This window comes from Natrix helvetica (assembly GCF_964273705.1).
Source record: "Natrix helvetica genome assembly, chromosome: 1".
NCBI classification, from domain to species: domain Eukaryota; kingdom Metazoa; phylum Chordata; class Lepidosauria; order Squamata; family Natricidae; genus Natrix; species Natrix helvetica.
Window position 1 is genome coordinate 200871408 of NC_138548.1, and position 16909 is coordinate 200888316.

The 16909-nt window shown below is 41.2% G+C and overlaps 1 protein-coding gene across 1 annotated transcript in view; it reads right to left on the reverse strand.

Moving 5' to 3' along the window:
- LOC309396680 (mitochondrial adenyl nucleotide antiporter SLC25A23-like) overlaps nt 1-16239 on the reverse strand; it is a 38849-nt gene extending 22610 nt beyond the window's left edge. Inside the window, exons 1-2 of the mRNA XM_081962013.1 lie at nt 15845-16239; nt 8284-8410 (exon numbers count right to left, since the gene is read on the reverse strand). Coding sequence (XP_081818139.1) covers nt 8284-8410; nt 15845-16042 — 325 coding nt within the window. The 5' untranslated portion in view covers nt 16043-16239. The remainder of the gene's footprint in view (nt 1-8283; nt 8411-15844) is intronic.
- Between the last annotated feature and the right edge of the window lie 670 nt (nt 16240-16909).

The following is a 16909-nucleotide window of genomic DNA, read 5'->3' on the forward strand; positions in this document are numbered from 1 at the left end:
AGGGATAGACAGGGAAAGAGAGAGAAATATAGTAGGTAGGTAGGGAGAGAGAGAGTAGGTACGTAGGTAGATAAAGGGATAGAGAGAGAGAAATAGAGAGAGATAGAGAGAGAGAGTAGGTAGGTAGGTAGGTAGGTAGGTAGGTAGGTAGGTAGGTAGGTAGGTAGAGGGATAGAGAGAGAGAAATAGAGAGAGAGAAATACAGTAGATAGGTAGGGGGAGAGAGAGAGTAGGTAGGTAGATAAAGGGAGAGAGAGAGAGAGAGAGAGAAATACAGTACGTAGGTAGGGAGAGAAAGAGATAGTGTACGTAGGTAGGTAGGTAGAGGGATAGAGAGAGAAATAGAGATAGAGAGAAATACAGTAGATAGGTGTTTCTGCTGGCACAGCACTTGATCAATGTAATTCTCATCAATCAGTTAAAGAGCTTTCCAAAAGGAAAAAAAAATTTTGCACTCTGCAAACCTCCCCAAAACGACGCGTTTTTCACAAAAACAGGCTTGTTTCCCCCCCCAAAAAAAGCATGAATAGCCTTGGAGAGGTTTGCAGAATGCTCCTGGGGGGAGTGGGGGGAGCCAAAAATGAGCAAAAAATGGCCCATTTTTTGTGAAAACAGCCCTGTTTTTTGTCAAAGAAATTGCATGCATAACCTTATGGAGGCTTAGAGAGTGCTGCTGGGGGCTGAGGGGGCAAAAAACGGCCCATTTTGTGTTCATTTCTGCCCTCCCCAGCCCCCAGGAGCTCTCTGAAAGCCTCAGTAAGGGTACGCACGGCCATTTTGGTGAACGGGGTGGGGCTTCGGCAGGCAGAAAATGCTGTATTCGATGTATAAGACGCACCCAGAATTTCAGCCTCTTTTTTGAGGAAAAAAGGTGCGTCCTATACTCTCTCTCCCTCTCTCTTCCTCCTTCCCTGAATCTGGGCTACTGATGATACCATATGTTGGTGGCAGATGATCTCATCCAGCAGCTTTATGTAGATGTTAAAAAGGAGAGAACACAGAATACTGCAGGACTTCACAAAATAGGGGGTAAATGTGGGAATTTCTCCTCCCCAATCACTATTGATTGGTATAAATCCTGGAGAAAGGAGGAGAACCAGCCCAATGCAGTGCTGCCATCCCCAATCCCTGGAGCTGATCCTGAAGTCATGTTTGATATATTGAAGGCCTGAGAGGTCAAGAAGAGCAAGAATGGATACACTACCCTCACCCCACCTCACCAGAGATATCTAAAAGCATAACCAATGCCATTTCCATCACACACCCTAGCCTAAATCCTGACGGAAAGGAGTACAGATAATCTGCTTCATCCAGAGTCTTCTGCAGCTGCTATGTGACCACCTTCTCAACCATCTTGTCCTCTATGGTCAGATTCAGTGATGGTTTCTGTTAGATCGGGTAAAGGAAAGGCATACTCAGGCTTAGGCAACCACAGCTCTTTATTAACTCAGTAGCAACTATCTACAATCCAGTGAAGGTTCAGTCTGACAGCAGCCCTTTTACAGGGAGCTGTCAGACCCTTCGACCAATCAGGTTGTATCTCTGTTCCCGCCGGAACAGAGGACCTTGGTGGAAACCATTGCAACTGATTCTGGTACCTAACAGTTTCTAAAGGACAAATCAATCCTTCCTTAAGGATTCTAGTTCCTTGCAGTGTACACTCTTATCAAGACTACCTCAATATTACGCACGCGCGTACGCATGCAAGCACGCACACACGCACACACACACACACACACACACACTCTTTCCTAACAACAAAAATAGCATCTAACTGGATTTAACCCCTAGCCTATGTAGTACAGCAATCTGTTGTCACAGTGGCCAACTAACAGCACATGGAAGGTCACTAGTCTCCCAACAATGGGGATACAAGTATGGACTATTTTTTATTTATTTATTAGCTCTTATAGACCGCCCCCTCTCCCGAAAGGGACTCGGGGCGGTGTACAGTCCGTATCAAAAATACAACAAATTAAAATTATTAAATAAATAGATACATATATACGTATATGTGAGGAGGATAAAAAGATATGCCAAACTGTACGGCTAAGTAAATAAATCAGAATATACAAAATTAAAATCCCAATATCCTGTAAGATTAAATTTAAAAGAGACAATCCCTCTAAAAACCAATAAAAATGTGTATGCCAGGAGGTAGACGTTGTAATTATGCCAGACCAGCCAGTCGGAACAGGTGAGTCTTCAATTTCTGACGGAAGGAGCGGAGGTCAGTAGTGGTTCTAATGTCGGGGGGAGGTCATTCCAGAGGGTTGGGCCCATCACAGAGAAGGCCCTACTCCTCGGTGTCGCCCGTTGGCATTGCCTAGTGGACGGCACCAGGAGAAGCCCCTCTCTGTGAGAGCGAATTGGCCGCAGGGATGTGTGTGGGAGGATGCGATCCCACAGGTAGCTAGGCCCTATGGGATCCCGCAGGTAGCTAGGCCCTATTGTATGGGAGTGACAAAAAACAGTCCCAGACAAAATCTGAAGGCCTCCTTAGAAGGGCAGTGCAAGTCGGTTTGAATGAGAAGCTTCCTAGGAAAATATTGTGGGTGTTCTGGGATGTCTATCAACAAGGAATATATGGGCTGCAGATGTTCAAATGTTTGCTCACAACCTTACCCACAATGTTGAGTCTTCTTAGTTTTTTAATTTAAATGATAGCAGTTATTTTGGAATTTGCAAATATATTAGGGCTACACTGTGCTTTGGATTCAGTTGGGAAGAAGTGCTTCAGAATACAGGAGAACACAAACACAGTGCCTTCTTCCTTGATCTTGAGGCTCCTTTGAGGAAACTTCCAGCTGTTCTAGTAAATTGCAGACAAGGATTGTGTTTGCATTCCTCCATATTCTGAAGTGCTAAATTGATTCCAAAGCACTGCCCAGCCCTAACCACTCTCCTCTCTCAATTAGAATATGCTAATTTTATGCAAATGATCATGTTCTGTGTTAGTTTCCTGCCCCCCAGGGGTGTAAAAATGGCCACCTGTTGTGGCCCAGCAGGATATGGTTGAGCTGTTGATGGACTTGGATAGCGAGGAACCATATGAGTCTGCCCTGGATGATGTGGAGGACCCTGTGCAGGGTTGAGACTCAGAGGCGCTTGAGGCATGGAGCAGTAGGGAAGATCAAAGGCAGTTTGTCCCTGATGCTAGATTGAGAAGGGCTGAGAAACGGAAGCAGCAACTCCGTAGGCAGACTCACAGAAGATGATTAAGCACAGGTGGTTGTGGATTGGCCCCTCCCAAGAGGGATTATAGGTGAGGCGTTGGGAAGGGACATTTTCAGGAAACAACCATTCGAATTGAGTAGTTAAGAAAATCTATGTATTCTAGCCGTGTCTGCTCGTTTGTACAATCTGCGTTGCTTCGTTCGAATTATCTGGGTTGCTCTATTGAACGTGAGTTGTCTGGGCCCTCAGCCAAAGGATTCATTATCTCAGTAATTAAACAGTGGCAAACAGCCAAGCCTGTGTTCTGATTTATTCACTGGTGTGGAGAGGGGGGTCAGAACAGCCACCCATATGAATTTAGAATCCTGATTCAGTCCTGCATATCCCCTATTTCTGAATTTATAAAATCTATCTACTCCGAGGCTCAGGGTACATAATAATTATTATTCAACCTACCTCGGTCCTAGTTCCTAATGTTACTAAATAGAATTAAATTATATTTACGGAATATAATTAAAATAAATTGTAACTGATTTAAACTTTTCAGTAATTAATCTATCAATGAAGTGGAGGTGTCAAATATTTTTCTACTAGGAAGGATATCATTTTTAATGGACACATATATGGACCAGAAGAAATCATAGGAGAAGCGTTCTTCCTATGTATTGAAGAAATGGCATATCTATTGTCATCTGCTTATATATACTTTTATTGAAAATGATATATTTTTTTAAAAAATCAGCTGCCTAATTATATTAAATAGACAAAAATATTTATTTAATGTCATCTTCGAAGTAGTCAACCACTTAATAAAGAATATCTGATTTTGTCTGAAAGTTGCTTAGATTCAGCCTGTGGAGAATATCCACAGGTTTTGCACAATTAGGTTCTGGCAAACCTCACAAGGTCAGTCCTGCATTAAATCTCACTGCAGTAGTCTATCTTGGAAATAATGGAAAATGGAATGATGGTTGCTAAGTCTACGTTTAAAATCAGTGGGATATTTTGTTTATGTGCTTTATTATGTTTTTAAAACAAGCAACAACACACATGCCTAGATATTTTTGTAATGAGACTGCAGTTTAGAAAGATGCTTTCTTTGGCATTTTTCAACCCACAGTTGCTCCCACACAAATACATAGCCAGCTCTCTTAATAGGAGAAAGAAAATATTGCCTCTTTCTCCTTATGCTAATACAAGGAAAAATCCAGAATTGCTGCTCAATGGGGTAGAACGATAGCCAGTCTTTAATAATCGCCAATAAAAATTGACCAAACTGTTTTTGTGTGAAACAAACTGATGGCATCACTCACAATCATCATCAAGATGACTATTGTTGGCTTGAGTTACAGAAAGAGCACAATTTCATCAAAAAGAGGGCTTTTTTCTTGTCTTCCAAACTAACATCTCTTTTAGAAGAGAGGGCAAGGAGGTGGAACTGGAGATCATTTTCAAAATTATCTTAGGAAACCAGTTGTCTCCCTTTGTGTGTGTATAGTCTTGTGAAAACCAAGATTTGTAGAAGAGCAGCCTTCCCAATTCCATGGATTCTGTTGTCTCCAAATAGTGTTTCTTTTGCTCCTGGGTCAACTTTATATTCTTCTCTACAGGCTGAAATCCTTATTTTTGGCCCCACAGGAAAAGACACTGAGCAACCAGAAAAACTGAAGCAACAGAGGTTTTTTTTTCCTTTTCACAAGTAGGACAGCTCTTTTAAAAGGAAGAGATTGCTATGGATCTGGCTCACATATTGCATCAGGTATGGTAAATTGTAGTTTGAAACAAGTGTCATTGGCTGTCTTGACTCAATGCACCAAGATGCAAGCTAGGGTTTACAAACTAGAAGGGTAGGTTTCCACTTATACTAAGCCATTATCTTGTTTCTTTGATTTGAGCTTAGTATGTTTTTGAGAATGTGAGAAAATTGCCACCTCTGTTTTCATAGGCTTTCATAGGACAGATTGTTGACTAGAGAAGCTGGCTATTCAAGTGGGCTTATCGCTAAACAAAGGACCTTCATTCAGGGCCAGGGAGACAGAACATATAGCAAAGTTACAAAGAAGAACAAGCATGATTCTCCAGCAGTAGTTGAGAGGGAGGGGTCAGAATAGAACTTGCATATTTTTCCATTGATTGCACTAGGTCAGGGGTGTCAAACGCCTGTCATCACGGCGGCATCACGTGACGTATCAAGACTTTCCCCCGCTTCGCTAAACTGGGTGGGGACGGGGCCAGCACAAACCGCATAGGGCCCATGGGTCACGAGTTTGTAAGATGCAGGAAAAACCTGGATGAAACCTCTGCATTCACTCTCAATTTGTTGGATTTGGGCCTAATTCAGCAAGCTGCTTTTCCCAAGCATTCCTCAACTATCTGAATATTTTAACTATCAGTTTTATATCTCCAGTGCTAAATTCTTAAAGAAGATTGATAAACTTTTTTATATTGGCCTTTCCCCCCTGCCCTTCCCCTTATTTTGATTTCAAGGGAAAACTGCACCTACTTAATGTTTGCTGCGTAAGCAGAAGTTTAAAGACATGACAGAAAGATCTGGAAATAAGGCTGCGGCTTGAGCTGAGCGCATTAAATGAAAACACAAAGTGCTGAAAATAAAATTGCAAGCCAATTGGGAAGACCCTTATGTAATAGGATGGAAGCTATATAATCCCCAGGGCTGTCTGACAAGGACTTCAAAAAGGGATTCAAATCTGCACTGCATAAGAGCAATATAAAAAGAACGTGTCATGAAGAATCAACTAGAACCATGATTTCATCCTTTAGCAACCGATGCTTTTAGCACAGTCTTTAACAATCTGGTTTGGACCATTCTGGCTAGAAATTCCAATTTGAAAGCAGCTGGACAAGCTAATCTAGACAATTTCAAACTCAACCTTTCCTTTTTCTTGTTCTTGTTAGAACAAGGGCAGTTTAAAAAGTTACCTGATAGTTTCAGAGTTGTTTTTTATTATTATTCAGTTTCAGAAGTTGCCACAAAACTACAGTTTGTGGCATCTTCATCTACCACACTGTTGGTTCATTGTTTTCAAGTATTCTTTCTTCAAAAGGAGAGGAAAAGGCCAAAGTGAACTTTGATTAGTTGTTTGTCAAGTTTACTTTCATGTCTCCTTTAAAGAGAAAAATGCAACTCCTGCACAATAATAACAGCATGTCTCTCTCTGCAGCTCAGGAACATCTTCAAATTCAAAAATAAATGAATAGGATGTATTTATGTAACCACACTGCCCAGATCCTACCAATGTTAACTTAGCTGTAAGTGCTGCTGTGTTCAGTGGATTTATCTCTGCTTTGCCTGTTTAGAGAAACAACTTGCTTGGCAAAACACAAAATAGTTCTGTAGCAGGGAAGGCCATACAAAAAGGAAAGGTTTTTCAACTGCACATTTTAAAAAAATGGGTTTGTCTCTTTTCTTCACCAGCTTGGGGTTTGTTTGTTTTTTGGTGTGTGTGTGTGTGTGTGTGTGTTTGTGGATAAAAATGACATATGGAACCCATGGGGTCATTATATATGAATGATGAGTCCAACGTATTTTATACCATAAAAGCTTTGCCTAGAATCATTCATATCATTCAGGCATAGGAATCAGAGAGAAATGAGCAAGAGATGTAAGAGTAACACCCTGTGTTTTCATGGCTAAATACAACATATATTCAGCCAGGTAATGCTTAGTTTTGCCCTTAAATTTGGACTGGTCATCTTGGATTGCCCTACAACAGCACTCTACATGATAACAGGACTGACCGCATTGCATCTAACTAGATCAGAAGGCAGCACCAACTAAAAAGTGTCATGTGGCTGCTTGTGTCTTTTTGTAAGGGAAGAGGAGCCAGCTGAAAGAATCTGAAATTGTCAGGTGTAGGTTAGGAGGACCATGACAGCAGCAATAGTAATAATAATAATAATAATAATAATAATAATAATAATAATAATATATATATATATATATATATATATATATATATATATATATATATATATATATATATATATATATATATATATATATATATATATATATATATATGTTGTAATTGTACTGATAAATAAATAAAGGGAGACTAGGATAGATCTATTTCGAGCTAATTAGCTCTCATCAGCTAGCCATACCCTTACTGGGATTAGAACCCGGGCTGTATATATCTTAGGCAGGAGTCTTAACCACTAATCCCAGTAAGGGTATGGCTAGCTGATGAGAGCTAATTAGCTCGAAATAGATCTATCCTAGTCTCCCTTTATTTATTTATCAGTACAATTACAACACAAATATAAAAAGGCAACAGTAAAAATAAAAATATGGTTTTCTGCCTGCATGGTCTTCTGTGATAAGCCGAAGGACAGAAAGAGGGAGTATATATAAAGCCTTCTATTGCTAGAAGTAAAGGCTTTAAGAAGCCTTGCCTGTGCTGTATCAAAGAACTGTCTAGGAGAAGTTAACCAGGCATTCTTTTTTTTAAAAAAATAAATAGAACAGGGCAGATACTTCTTGGCTCTTGGAGCTCAACCCAGGAAAAGAACAGAACAAAGGACCAAAAGGACAAAAACTCTGAGGTTCTTATGCCCTGGATCTCTATTTCCACAGTTGGGCATCAGGTATTAATTGAATTCCAAACAGATGAGACTAGAGGTGCATCAGAGAAGAACAAGTCAGGATATATTGTTATCAGTGAAGATACAGAAAGGTATTATTTCTGGGCCAACGCGACATGGGAAGAATTGTATGAAGTGAGTTAAGGTTGTCATGAATTTAGCAAATCACAATATGAGGTTACTATGCTAGCCTGTAGCACAACATGCTAAACCAAAATCAGGTAACCTACATTCTGGCTTTAACTACTGTATGATCTGTAAGTCTGAAATGAAGGGTTTTTTAACATTTAGATCCTGCTCAAAGAATACAGAATAAATATATATGAAATACTCCTTGCTATTTTAAAAGACACTGGCTTTATTAATAGGTCTGTTATAGGGGGTAAAATGAAGGAAATGGCACAATTATAAACTTAGCACTACATGTTGTTAAGCTGGAGAAGAGTTTAAAACGGACTCCAGACATATTGGAAGTCATACTAATATTTGGGGGTTTCCTACCATCATTGTTGCGATCCAGGCTGTGAAACATCAGCAGCAACTTCCGTTCCCGCTCCTGAAGGTACTGAACAAATTCCTCAAAGTTGAGTTCTCCATCATGATCTGTGTCACCCTCCCGTAAGATATCCTGCAAAAAGTGAGTTGTAGAAAGAAGTTGGAGAAATGCAATTCACCAAAGTCACGGGTGTCAAACTCGTGGCGTCACATTGCCATCAGGTGACATTTTGCGACAATTTCCCCTTCACGGAACAGGGGTGGGCGTGGCCTACTTGTGACACATCTGATCTGGGGGCCGCCAGTTTGACACCCCTGACCAAAGTGAACGTTACCATTTCAAAGCATCTTGGATATTGCAGGAGGAAGTTATATATCTAAGTGATTGCACATTTTCCCACTACAGTGGCATAGTGCTGTAATGGACTATAATTCTCATGTTTCATGGCCAGTGCAGGAAAACAGGAAAGGAAGTCTAACATATCTGGAAAACACAAGTTGATTTAATGGATTACACAATCCACTTCTCCTATTGCAAAAGATATGCATACCTAACTCTATACAAGTGTTGTCAGCGTGATATCTTAAGTATGGATATCATGTCTACATCTGTCATATCTTTTGATTTGTACTGGAGGTACATGCCTACATTTCACTGTAGGAATATGTTTGGATTCCTGAAAGAAAATGTTCAAATTCCAAAAGTTCACAAACCAAACACCCTACAGTGAATTATGACCTTTACATATGACACTTACTTTTAAAATGTTTCAAATTCCACTTGTAGTACCTAATTATAGTCCCTACTGTTGACCTGCAAAGGAAATAATGTATCTATATTTAGCAAATGAAGAAGTGAGGTGGAGAAAAAACAATTTCCTTAATGCTGCCGAGTGATTTCACGGCAGAGGTGACACTTGCCCTAGGAATTTCCTGGTTCATAGCTTGGTCTTTCAAGGCAGTGCTTGTGATGGGTATCTCCTGGTGAAGATATCCAGAAGGCCAGGCTAGAATTTTTCTTCTTGACACCATTACTTTTATCTAAGGCAGTGGTGTCAAACCTGTGGCCTGCGGGTTGGATGCACCATGCACACCCAGCCCCGGTTTAGCGAAGGGGGAAAAAGTTGCACTACGTCACATGACAATATATCATTGTGAGTTTGACACCCCTGATCTAAGGAGACACAACCCCTCTTTGTAGAGCTGCAGTTAGAAATTATACAGTCCAAAGACAGGGAGATCTTTATCTTTCTCCTACAGGAGGCTGATGGGGAGGCCTGCAATGGGGAGGGGAATGTCCTGGGAATGAAGATCTGGCTGAGGAGGCAAAAATTCTTGGGGAAAGACCATCTTTGCTCACAAGCTAGCTAGCATAACTTTGGCTGTCACTCTAATTTGCAAAGTGTTTATCCACCATTGCTATTCTATCTCCAAGAGCCTTAAGTGTAACAAGAGCTGGAAAGTCATTTAGCTGGGCAAGGCCAGATGTGAGGCTACATGCAGGTCTGCTAAACCAGACAAGAAGGATTGTTTCTGCTGTTGTAAGTCTGAAGACAGAAGAAGTGACATAAAGTTATTACTAATTTCATGCAGCTCAAAATATTGCAAAATATGTTGTATGTTCACTAGAGCTTTATTCATGAAGATAGTACCTTTGTGAATATAAAACCCTGGGGAAGGGGGAGTCATATTTTTGTTTTTAAAAAATAAACCCTGCTTTTCCAAGGATTTCTCTTAATTAAGGATAAATGTATAGATGGGAATAAAGATGGAATTAACAATCCCTTGTCAAATTGCTAAAATGCAATACACATAGACCTTGACTTATGACTGGTTGCTTAGTGACCATTTGAAGGTGCAACTTGTCTTAAAAAGGGGACTTATGACCTGGATCCCAAATTACGACACCACTTCCGGTTATCAGCAAAACCACTCCATAGCAAACAATGATTTACCTCCGAGTTTCTGCTTGACTGCCACAAAAAATGTAAAATTGTTTTGCAACTAACAATGTACAATTGTAATGGGCAGGGTCCATTATAGTTGTAACTCAAGAACTGCTTGTAGAATATTTTTGAACTTTTGAATTAAGAAAAGATATTTTTTTTCTCTTGCTGCAGAATAGAATAGCTTCCATAAATTGTTTTTTGAACAGGGCTGCCAATGTATATGCCTATAACAACCCTGTCTCCCATTTGGGTGTGAGATGACAGAGCAATCACTATCATGCTCATAATTATCAGGAAAGCTCAGATGATGCAATCTAAACAAAAGAATCAAGAATTAAGATGTAGAAACTGGGGACCAACAGGATTTTGTTTCTCTCACTAAAGTCCAGCTCAGTAAATATTTAATACATTCATACAAAGCATGTTTACTGAATACCATGAGGGGAGGGAAGTGTCTATCATTTTTTATTCTTAGATGGGTTTTCCTGTAATAATTGCAACATCCTGAATGCAAAGACGGGAACTCCTGTGCACATATTTCAAATAGTTCTATCCTTTCTTATTCATTCAACTGCAGCCACTAAAAGACATTTTCTCTTTTTAATATTCCATGCCTTTTCATCACCACACCTTTCCTTCCCCCACCAACCCTGTTCAATTCAATCACCATTTTCCAGGTATAAACTGTTGGCATGATGCCAGTTCTGTCTTATTTGGCTAAATCATTTTTTGGTCTCATTCCACACCAGTAATATCCATGGTTCACCAAGTCGGAGTTCTTAAGAAAGCCAGACTCTTGCTTAGATTGGCCAGGAGCTGTTTTCAAAGGCAAATCCAAAGATGGTTGCATCTGCTTCAAAGGAAATGGGTACGTCTATACTCCATTTTGTAAATAAAGCAAACAATCCAGAGTCTTTACTTGCAATTCTTTTGGTTTGAACAGCAGGGTGGTGTTCTCACACACTTCCAGGGCACTCACATGACCAGTCTGAGCAGGAAAAGGAGCCAGACAAACCAAAAGAATGTAAACATAGAAGTATGAAAATAGCTCATGGTTTAAACAAGCTGTGAAATGCCCTAATGACTAAAGAGGCTGCAAGTTGAGTGCCTGATGTCCACTAACTATACCCTATTTCTGAATGGATTCTCTTTCTCTGATGCCGAATGGTCTACCATACATCAAATTACCTGGCTCAGCAAATTTTTGATGAATGAGAATAAGTTTGGGATTACATCTTACCTCACACTAAGTTATTGTTGGTTTAGTTAGCACACAAACCATGGCTTACAAATTTCCCAAAGTTGCACGAAGATGTCTTTCCTGCAGTTACTGAGCCAAACCTGTAAATGGCACAAGTGGATTTGAGATCAAACACTGGCACAGTAACTAAAATGGCCATCAGTGAAAGTGATGTCCCACTCGACTATGATTTGAGGACTACAAAAAAAAAAAGAAGGGATGCTCAGTTAAAGTTATCTGTCCCTTTCCCCCAATAGGTCTTTTCAATTTCGCTTCACATGCCAAGCCTTGACAACAAGTGCCTTTAATATTCATTGTGGCCAAAAGACCCAACGAGACCCCAGAGTGTGCTACCCCTGAGGGAAGGGGGAATCTGAATTACTTGAAGGGCATAAAGCCATTATAAAGATCTCTACAAGATGACTGTGCAGAATGTGCCTTCTTGGGTTTTCTTTTTTGGTGTGGAGAGTTTTACATTTTGTAAATCTTTTTTTTTAATGAGAAAAATATTGATAGTGTGTTAAGAATGTTGGTTTTAAGATGATAAAGCAACTATGGTGGTCCAAGCAGAATAAAGGGGCAAATGAAAGGGGAAACAGTAGCTCCGGGAACAGCAATGGGCTATCTCAGATGGAATTTCTCATCAATAGTTGTTCCCATAGGTTTAGAGCAGTGTTTCTCAGGGATCCGTGTAATTAAAATGACTTGTCATATTTTGAAAATATTTGCAAAAATGTAAAACAATGTGGTTTTTTTCATTAATTTTGTGAAAGATACAAGGATTTTTCCTAAAAATGTTATACATATGTTCATATTTGACAGTTATTTTTACATTATTCAATAAACATTCTATGGATGTGTCAGCTTTAATTTTTAATGTATAGTAAATATCACCCATGCAAACAAATCCACCATGATTCTTAAAAGTGGAAGGTGTCCTGAAGGCAAATATTAAGCAATAATCATCTAGAGGTTAGGAAAGCTGTCCTAGATAATCTGTAAGAATATCTCCACCTTCTTCCCTTGGTGCTTCTAATGCAGAAGAATTAAATCAGAATGTAGTTTTTGGATATGAAATGAATCTTATTAGTTAATTTGACTTGTAAACTAAGCCAATTCCTAAATGCACTGACAGCAACAATGCATCCAAGAATTATATACTGAAAGGTACATCTTGGCATGCAGGTAGACACAATCGATTTTGCACAAAATGTTTCAGAGCAAATAAACCGAGATCCAGGAAAAGTCTGGTTTGTCCTAAATAGTTCTTAGTTATCTGAATGCATCTTGAGAATAATCATTACAGTTTAATATTCCTTGCCCTTTCTAGCAGATTAAATTCCCTTTCCACATTATTAGCAAATCAAGGATACAATGCTTAATAAGGACAAAGCTTTAACAAAATCCTCTATCCCATGGGACTATTATTTTGGAAAACTATATAGAAGTGTACATAAATATACAAGAAATTAAATTTAAATAGTTTGAAGATTTTAAAGGTTATAATCCTACATACATTTACATACCCCAGACTTTAATTTAACTAGCATCCAAACTGACCCGTTAATCTGCATACACAAATATCCTTAATACTATCTTGTAAATTCTATTGAGAAAAACCTATAGTCTTTCACATCAGGTTAGAGCTGCATTTAGGGGTCCAGAATTCATGTAATGGTCCGTTTAAAAAAGGAAAAATGTTTCTGCTTTTAAATTTTATGCTGTGTCATACTTTAATGATTTTTTTTACTTTAGATAATTTACTAAATCTAGGCACTAACCAGATTAGCATATTTAGTTAGGACTTTTCTTTTTTAAGCTGGTAGTTTCCTTGGTAACCCACTTTAGCTTGGTTTTAATATTAGATTAAAAATAGACTATGAACTGTCCAACAGCAATATAGCTTCAAAATAGCGAGTTGGAATGCTGTCTTGTTGTCTCCTACTACAGTGTCAGTGAGACTAGTTAATAAAAAATCAATCTGTGCCCCATCTACAGGAATTGTGATAATTTTCATCTGTGAATTATTGGGGTATCTAATAACCAGAATCGGGGGAGAAATCTTAAGGAGAAAAAGGTGGCTTGATTTATACCATATGGTTTATTGCATTATTGAGTGCCCAAACCAGAATGCACGTACATGCGTATGCATGTGTGCGCCTGAGCACCGGAAACCCGAAGTCCAGCTGGCTGGTGCATGCATGCCTGATTGGGGGGCTGGGTTCAGACCTTTCGCCATTTTGGGGCCAAAAATGGCCCGGAAAATGGGCTTTTGGGGGCCATTTTTTGGGCTATTTTCTGGTGCTCCAGCGCCCACAAAGACCAGTGTGCATGTGGACGCCAGAAGAGCAGCTGGCGACAGCACGCGTGAGAGAGCTCTGTGTGCCACCTCTGGCACCCATGCCATAGGTTCACCATAACGGCACTAAGCCATAATTTATTATTTCAGAACCTAATAGCTGCATTCCCATAACATGCTAAACCCAACCTAAAAAACCTACGATGTGAAACAATGTATTTTGTGTTCTGTAAACCACATGATATGGTTTAATGGTGTGAACAGCCCCTGAAGCATATTCAATGAACCACTATCAAAAGAAGTAAATCTATCCAATGATCAAGCAATCTCATTAGAGCGCTATTGGGGATCAGCCAAAGAGCACAACAGCACTTTGTACAAGTTCAGAGGCAAAACTGAAACTGTGGGGCATTTCTTATTCTTTTAACTGCTGATCCTGATTCGTTTTTTTGCTGAACTTTTAAGTTACTGAACTGCACTAAGGTTAAAAGTTTTCCCCCATGAAGAACCAGACACTTTTTCCTATACCTTTTGTCTTCTCTTTGCCATTTCCTTTTCAATGGACTGCTTGCAGCCCTGCTAAAGACAGCTTCTCCTGCAGCTGTTTAATTGACTTGTGCTTAGAGGTCCTGGTACTTTAATGTACTTTTAATTAATTTACAAAGAGTGATGATGACCCCATAAGGACTCCAAAAGAGAGGAACTTGCAAAATAGCCATGGGGAAAGGCAAGGATCTCCAAATGCATGCATTGTTCCCAAGCGGGTCAGTTCAAAGAAAATGGCTTATTTCCTCTTCCCACAGCTCAAATTATTAATGTAATAATGAGAACAATTACCTAAAGTCACCACTAGTCTGGTGCATGGATCCCTCCTTTCGAAGAGCCTTTTCCTTGCCTTCTAGATTGAGCTATAACTTTCAGCTTGTGCTTGCAGAGGATTTTTATTACTGTCCTCAGCAGCCAAAAAAAACCATCCAGGAAATATAATTACTGTGCTAATTTGCATTTATCTTAAGTGAGCAATGCTATTTGGATTTTGTTGCTACTGGCCCCACCTTTTTAACTGCTTACCTTCCCCCCCCCCCCCTTTAAGTCTCTACCCAGCTGCCAACTTCAGTAGTTTGGCTGAAGTGGGCTCTAATCCACAACAGTTTATACTTTTAATATCACTGCCACAATTCACCTTGCTGGTTTTGGAATAAGGTTGCTGTTGCTGTACAAGTTTGCTGAGGACAGCCCAGTTGTAGGAAGCCTGGTTAAAGCGAACAGCAGCTGAATCCCAGAGTCTTGCTTCTAACTCTTAGCCTATGGAGTTGGTTGGGCTACCTTAAGGCAGGCATTTTACAGCATGCATAGACCCTTTATTGCTGCAAGAATGTACTTCATGGGACTGGCCTGAGGGCACAAATAAAAACTCTGCAATATATCAACTGTATAAACTTACTATGAGCCAACATGTGTTTCTCAGAGTGACCAGGGCGGGAAAGGGAGGACTTCTGCACAATACTGGGATTAGATTTATCACCAGGGTGAGACGTTGAAGCCACCTAAATTCCCCTTCTAAAACGAGGTGGCCTCCCTAGAGAGCTGCCTCTAATGGCCACACAGCGGGCCTAAAAACCAAGCACCTGACCCTTGTATAATTCACCGGCTCTTCTTTTAGCTCCTCTGCTTGCCTCTCCCGGTTATGGAGGGTGCCGAGGGCTTTTCTGGCCCCAGACCGATTCATAAACGAACCTTCTCATTACTGTATGCAGGGATCCTTTGGCGCACTAGAAGAGGTCCTTCCCCAGCACCCACGCGTAGAATCGGGCCCTCGCAGAACCCCTTCCCCCCTCCGCTGCCTCGTTTTGTGGGCAGGCGCCGCCTTTGCAGCTTCAAGGAAACTGAAGAAGGGAAGCCGAGCCGAGCCGCGGTTTGGGGGGAGCTGGGTGGTGGTGGTGGTGGGGCTGCGGAGCCATGCTGCAGATACCCTACGGATGAAGCCTGGCTCGAGCAATCCCATCCGCCGTCAAGCCCCTGTCTTATCTACCGCCAAACGGTTGCTCCGCGCCCAGCCTTGCCTTCTCCTCCACTGACCTGCTCGGCTTGGGGTCCGGCCTCCATGCCCATTCGCGCCAGGCCCTCGCGAAGCTCGTTGATGTCCACTCGCCCATCCTTGTTGGTGTCTAGCTGCTCGAAGAGGCTGGCCCAGCGCTGGTGCCGCTCGGGATCGCGGTAGCCCTCTTGGAGGGACACCTGCTGCGGGGGCCCAGACCCTTCACGGGGCTCTAGCATGGCACTTGCTCTACCCACTGGACCCCTGCGAAGGGCGGCATCAAAGGCGGCACGGCGGACCACTTCTCGCCCCGTAACCTGGGCCGGGCTCCATAGCGTCGTTGCCCCCCGCACGCTCGCTCTCAGCCTCGCTTTGCAAAATCGGTTCCACCCTCCCGTACAAGGGCATTTAACAATGCGTTGGTTAACGTCGCCTCCCACAGCCGTTTCCTCCTCCCCTTAAAATAAAAAAGAAGCTCTCTGCAAAGATAGCAGAGCCTTATTCCGCCTCGAGAAGGAAGGAAGGCAGCTCGTAGAAGATTGGGGGATCAAAACAACGCTCGGGCGTCCGTGGGTCAGTTCAGTTGCAAGAGGAAGACCACTGCAATGAGCTTTACTGGCTGAGAAATTTAGTAGGAAGTCTTTTCTCCAGTTTGAATTTCGCCGCCACGGCGGGGAGGGTACAAAAAACCAAAACCTTCCCTCCGCCCACCCGACATCCTCTGTTGAACTTAATCCTGGGATTTGAACCTGGGACCTTCTGATCCACTTTAACAGATTTTGGAAAGACTGAATTATATTGTGAGGAACAGAGTTGGGAGTTGTATTTCAACCAGACCCTGCTCTGGAAGCAGTTCCCAAATGGAGATACTGGGGTGCTTTTGACCAAGCCATACTTTTCTAAATCCATACAAAATGTTGAATGATCAGTGAAAAAACTGATCTATGAAACGCACAAATTAAACACCAAAGAAAGAGTAAATCATGGCCTGATGTGGTGTCATGTGTGATCTCCTTCTCTATGGAGTGAAAATACTTAACAAATTAACAGAGTTGGAAGGGACCTTTTAGGTCATCTAGTCCAACCTTCCCTGCCACCCAAGCGGG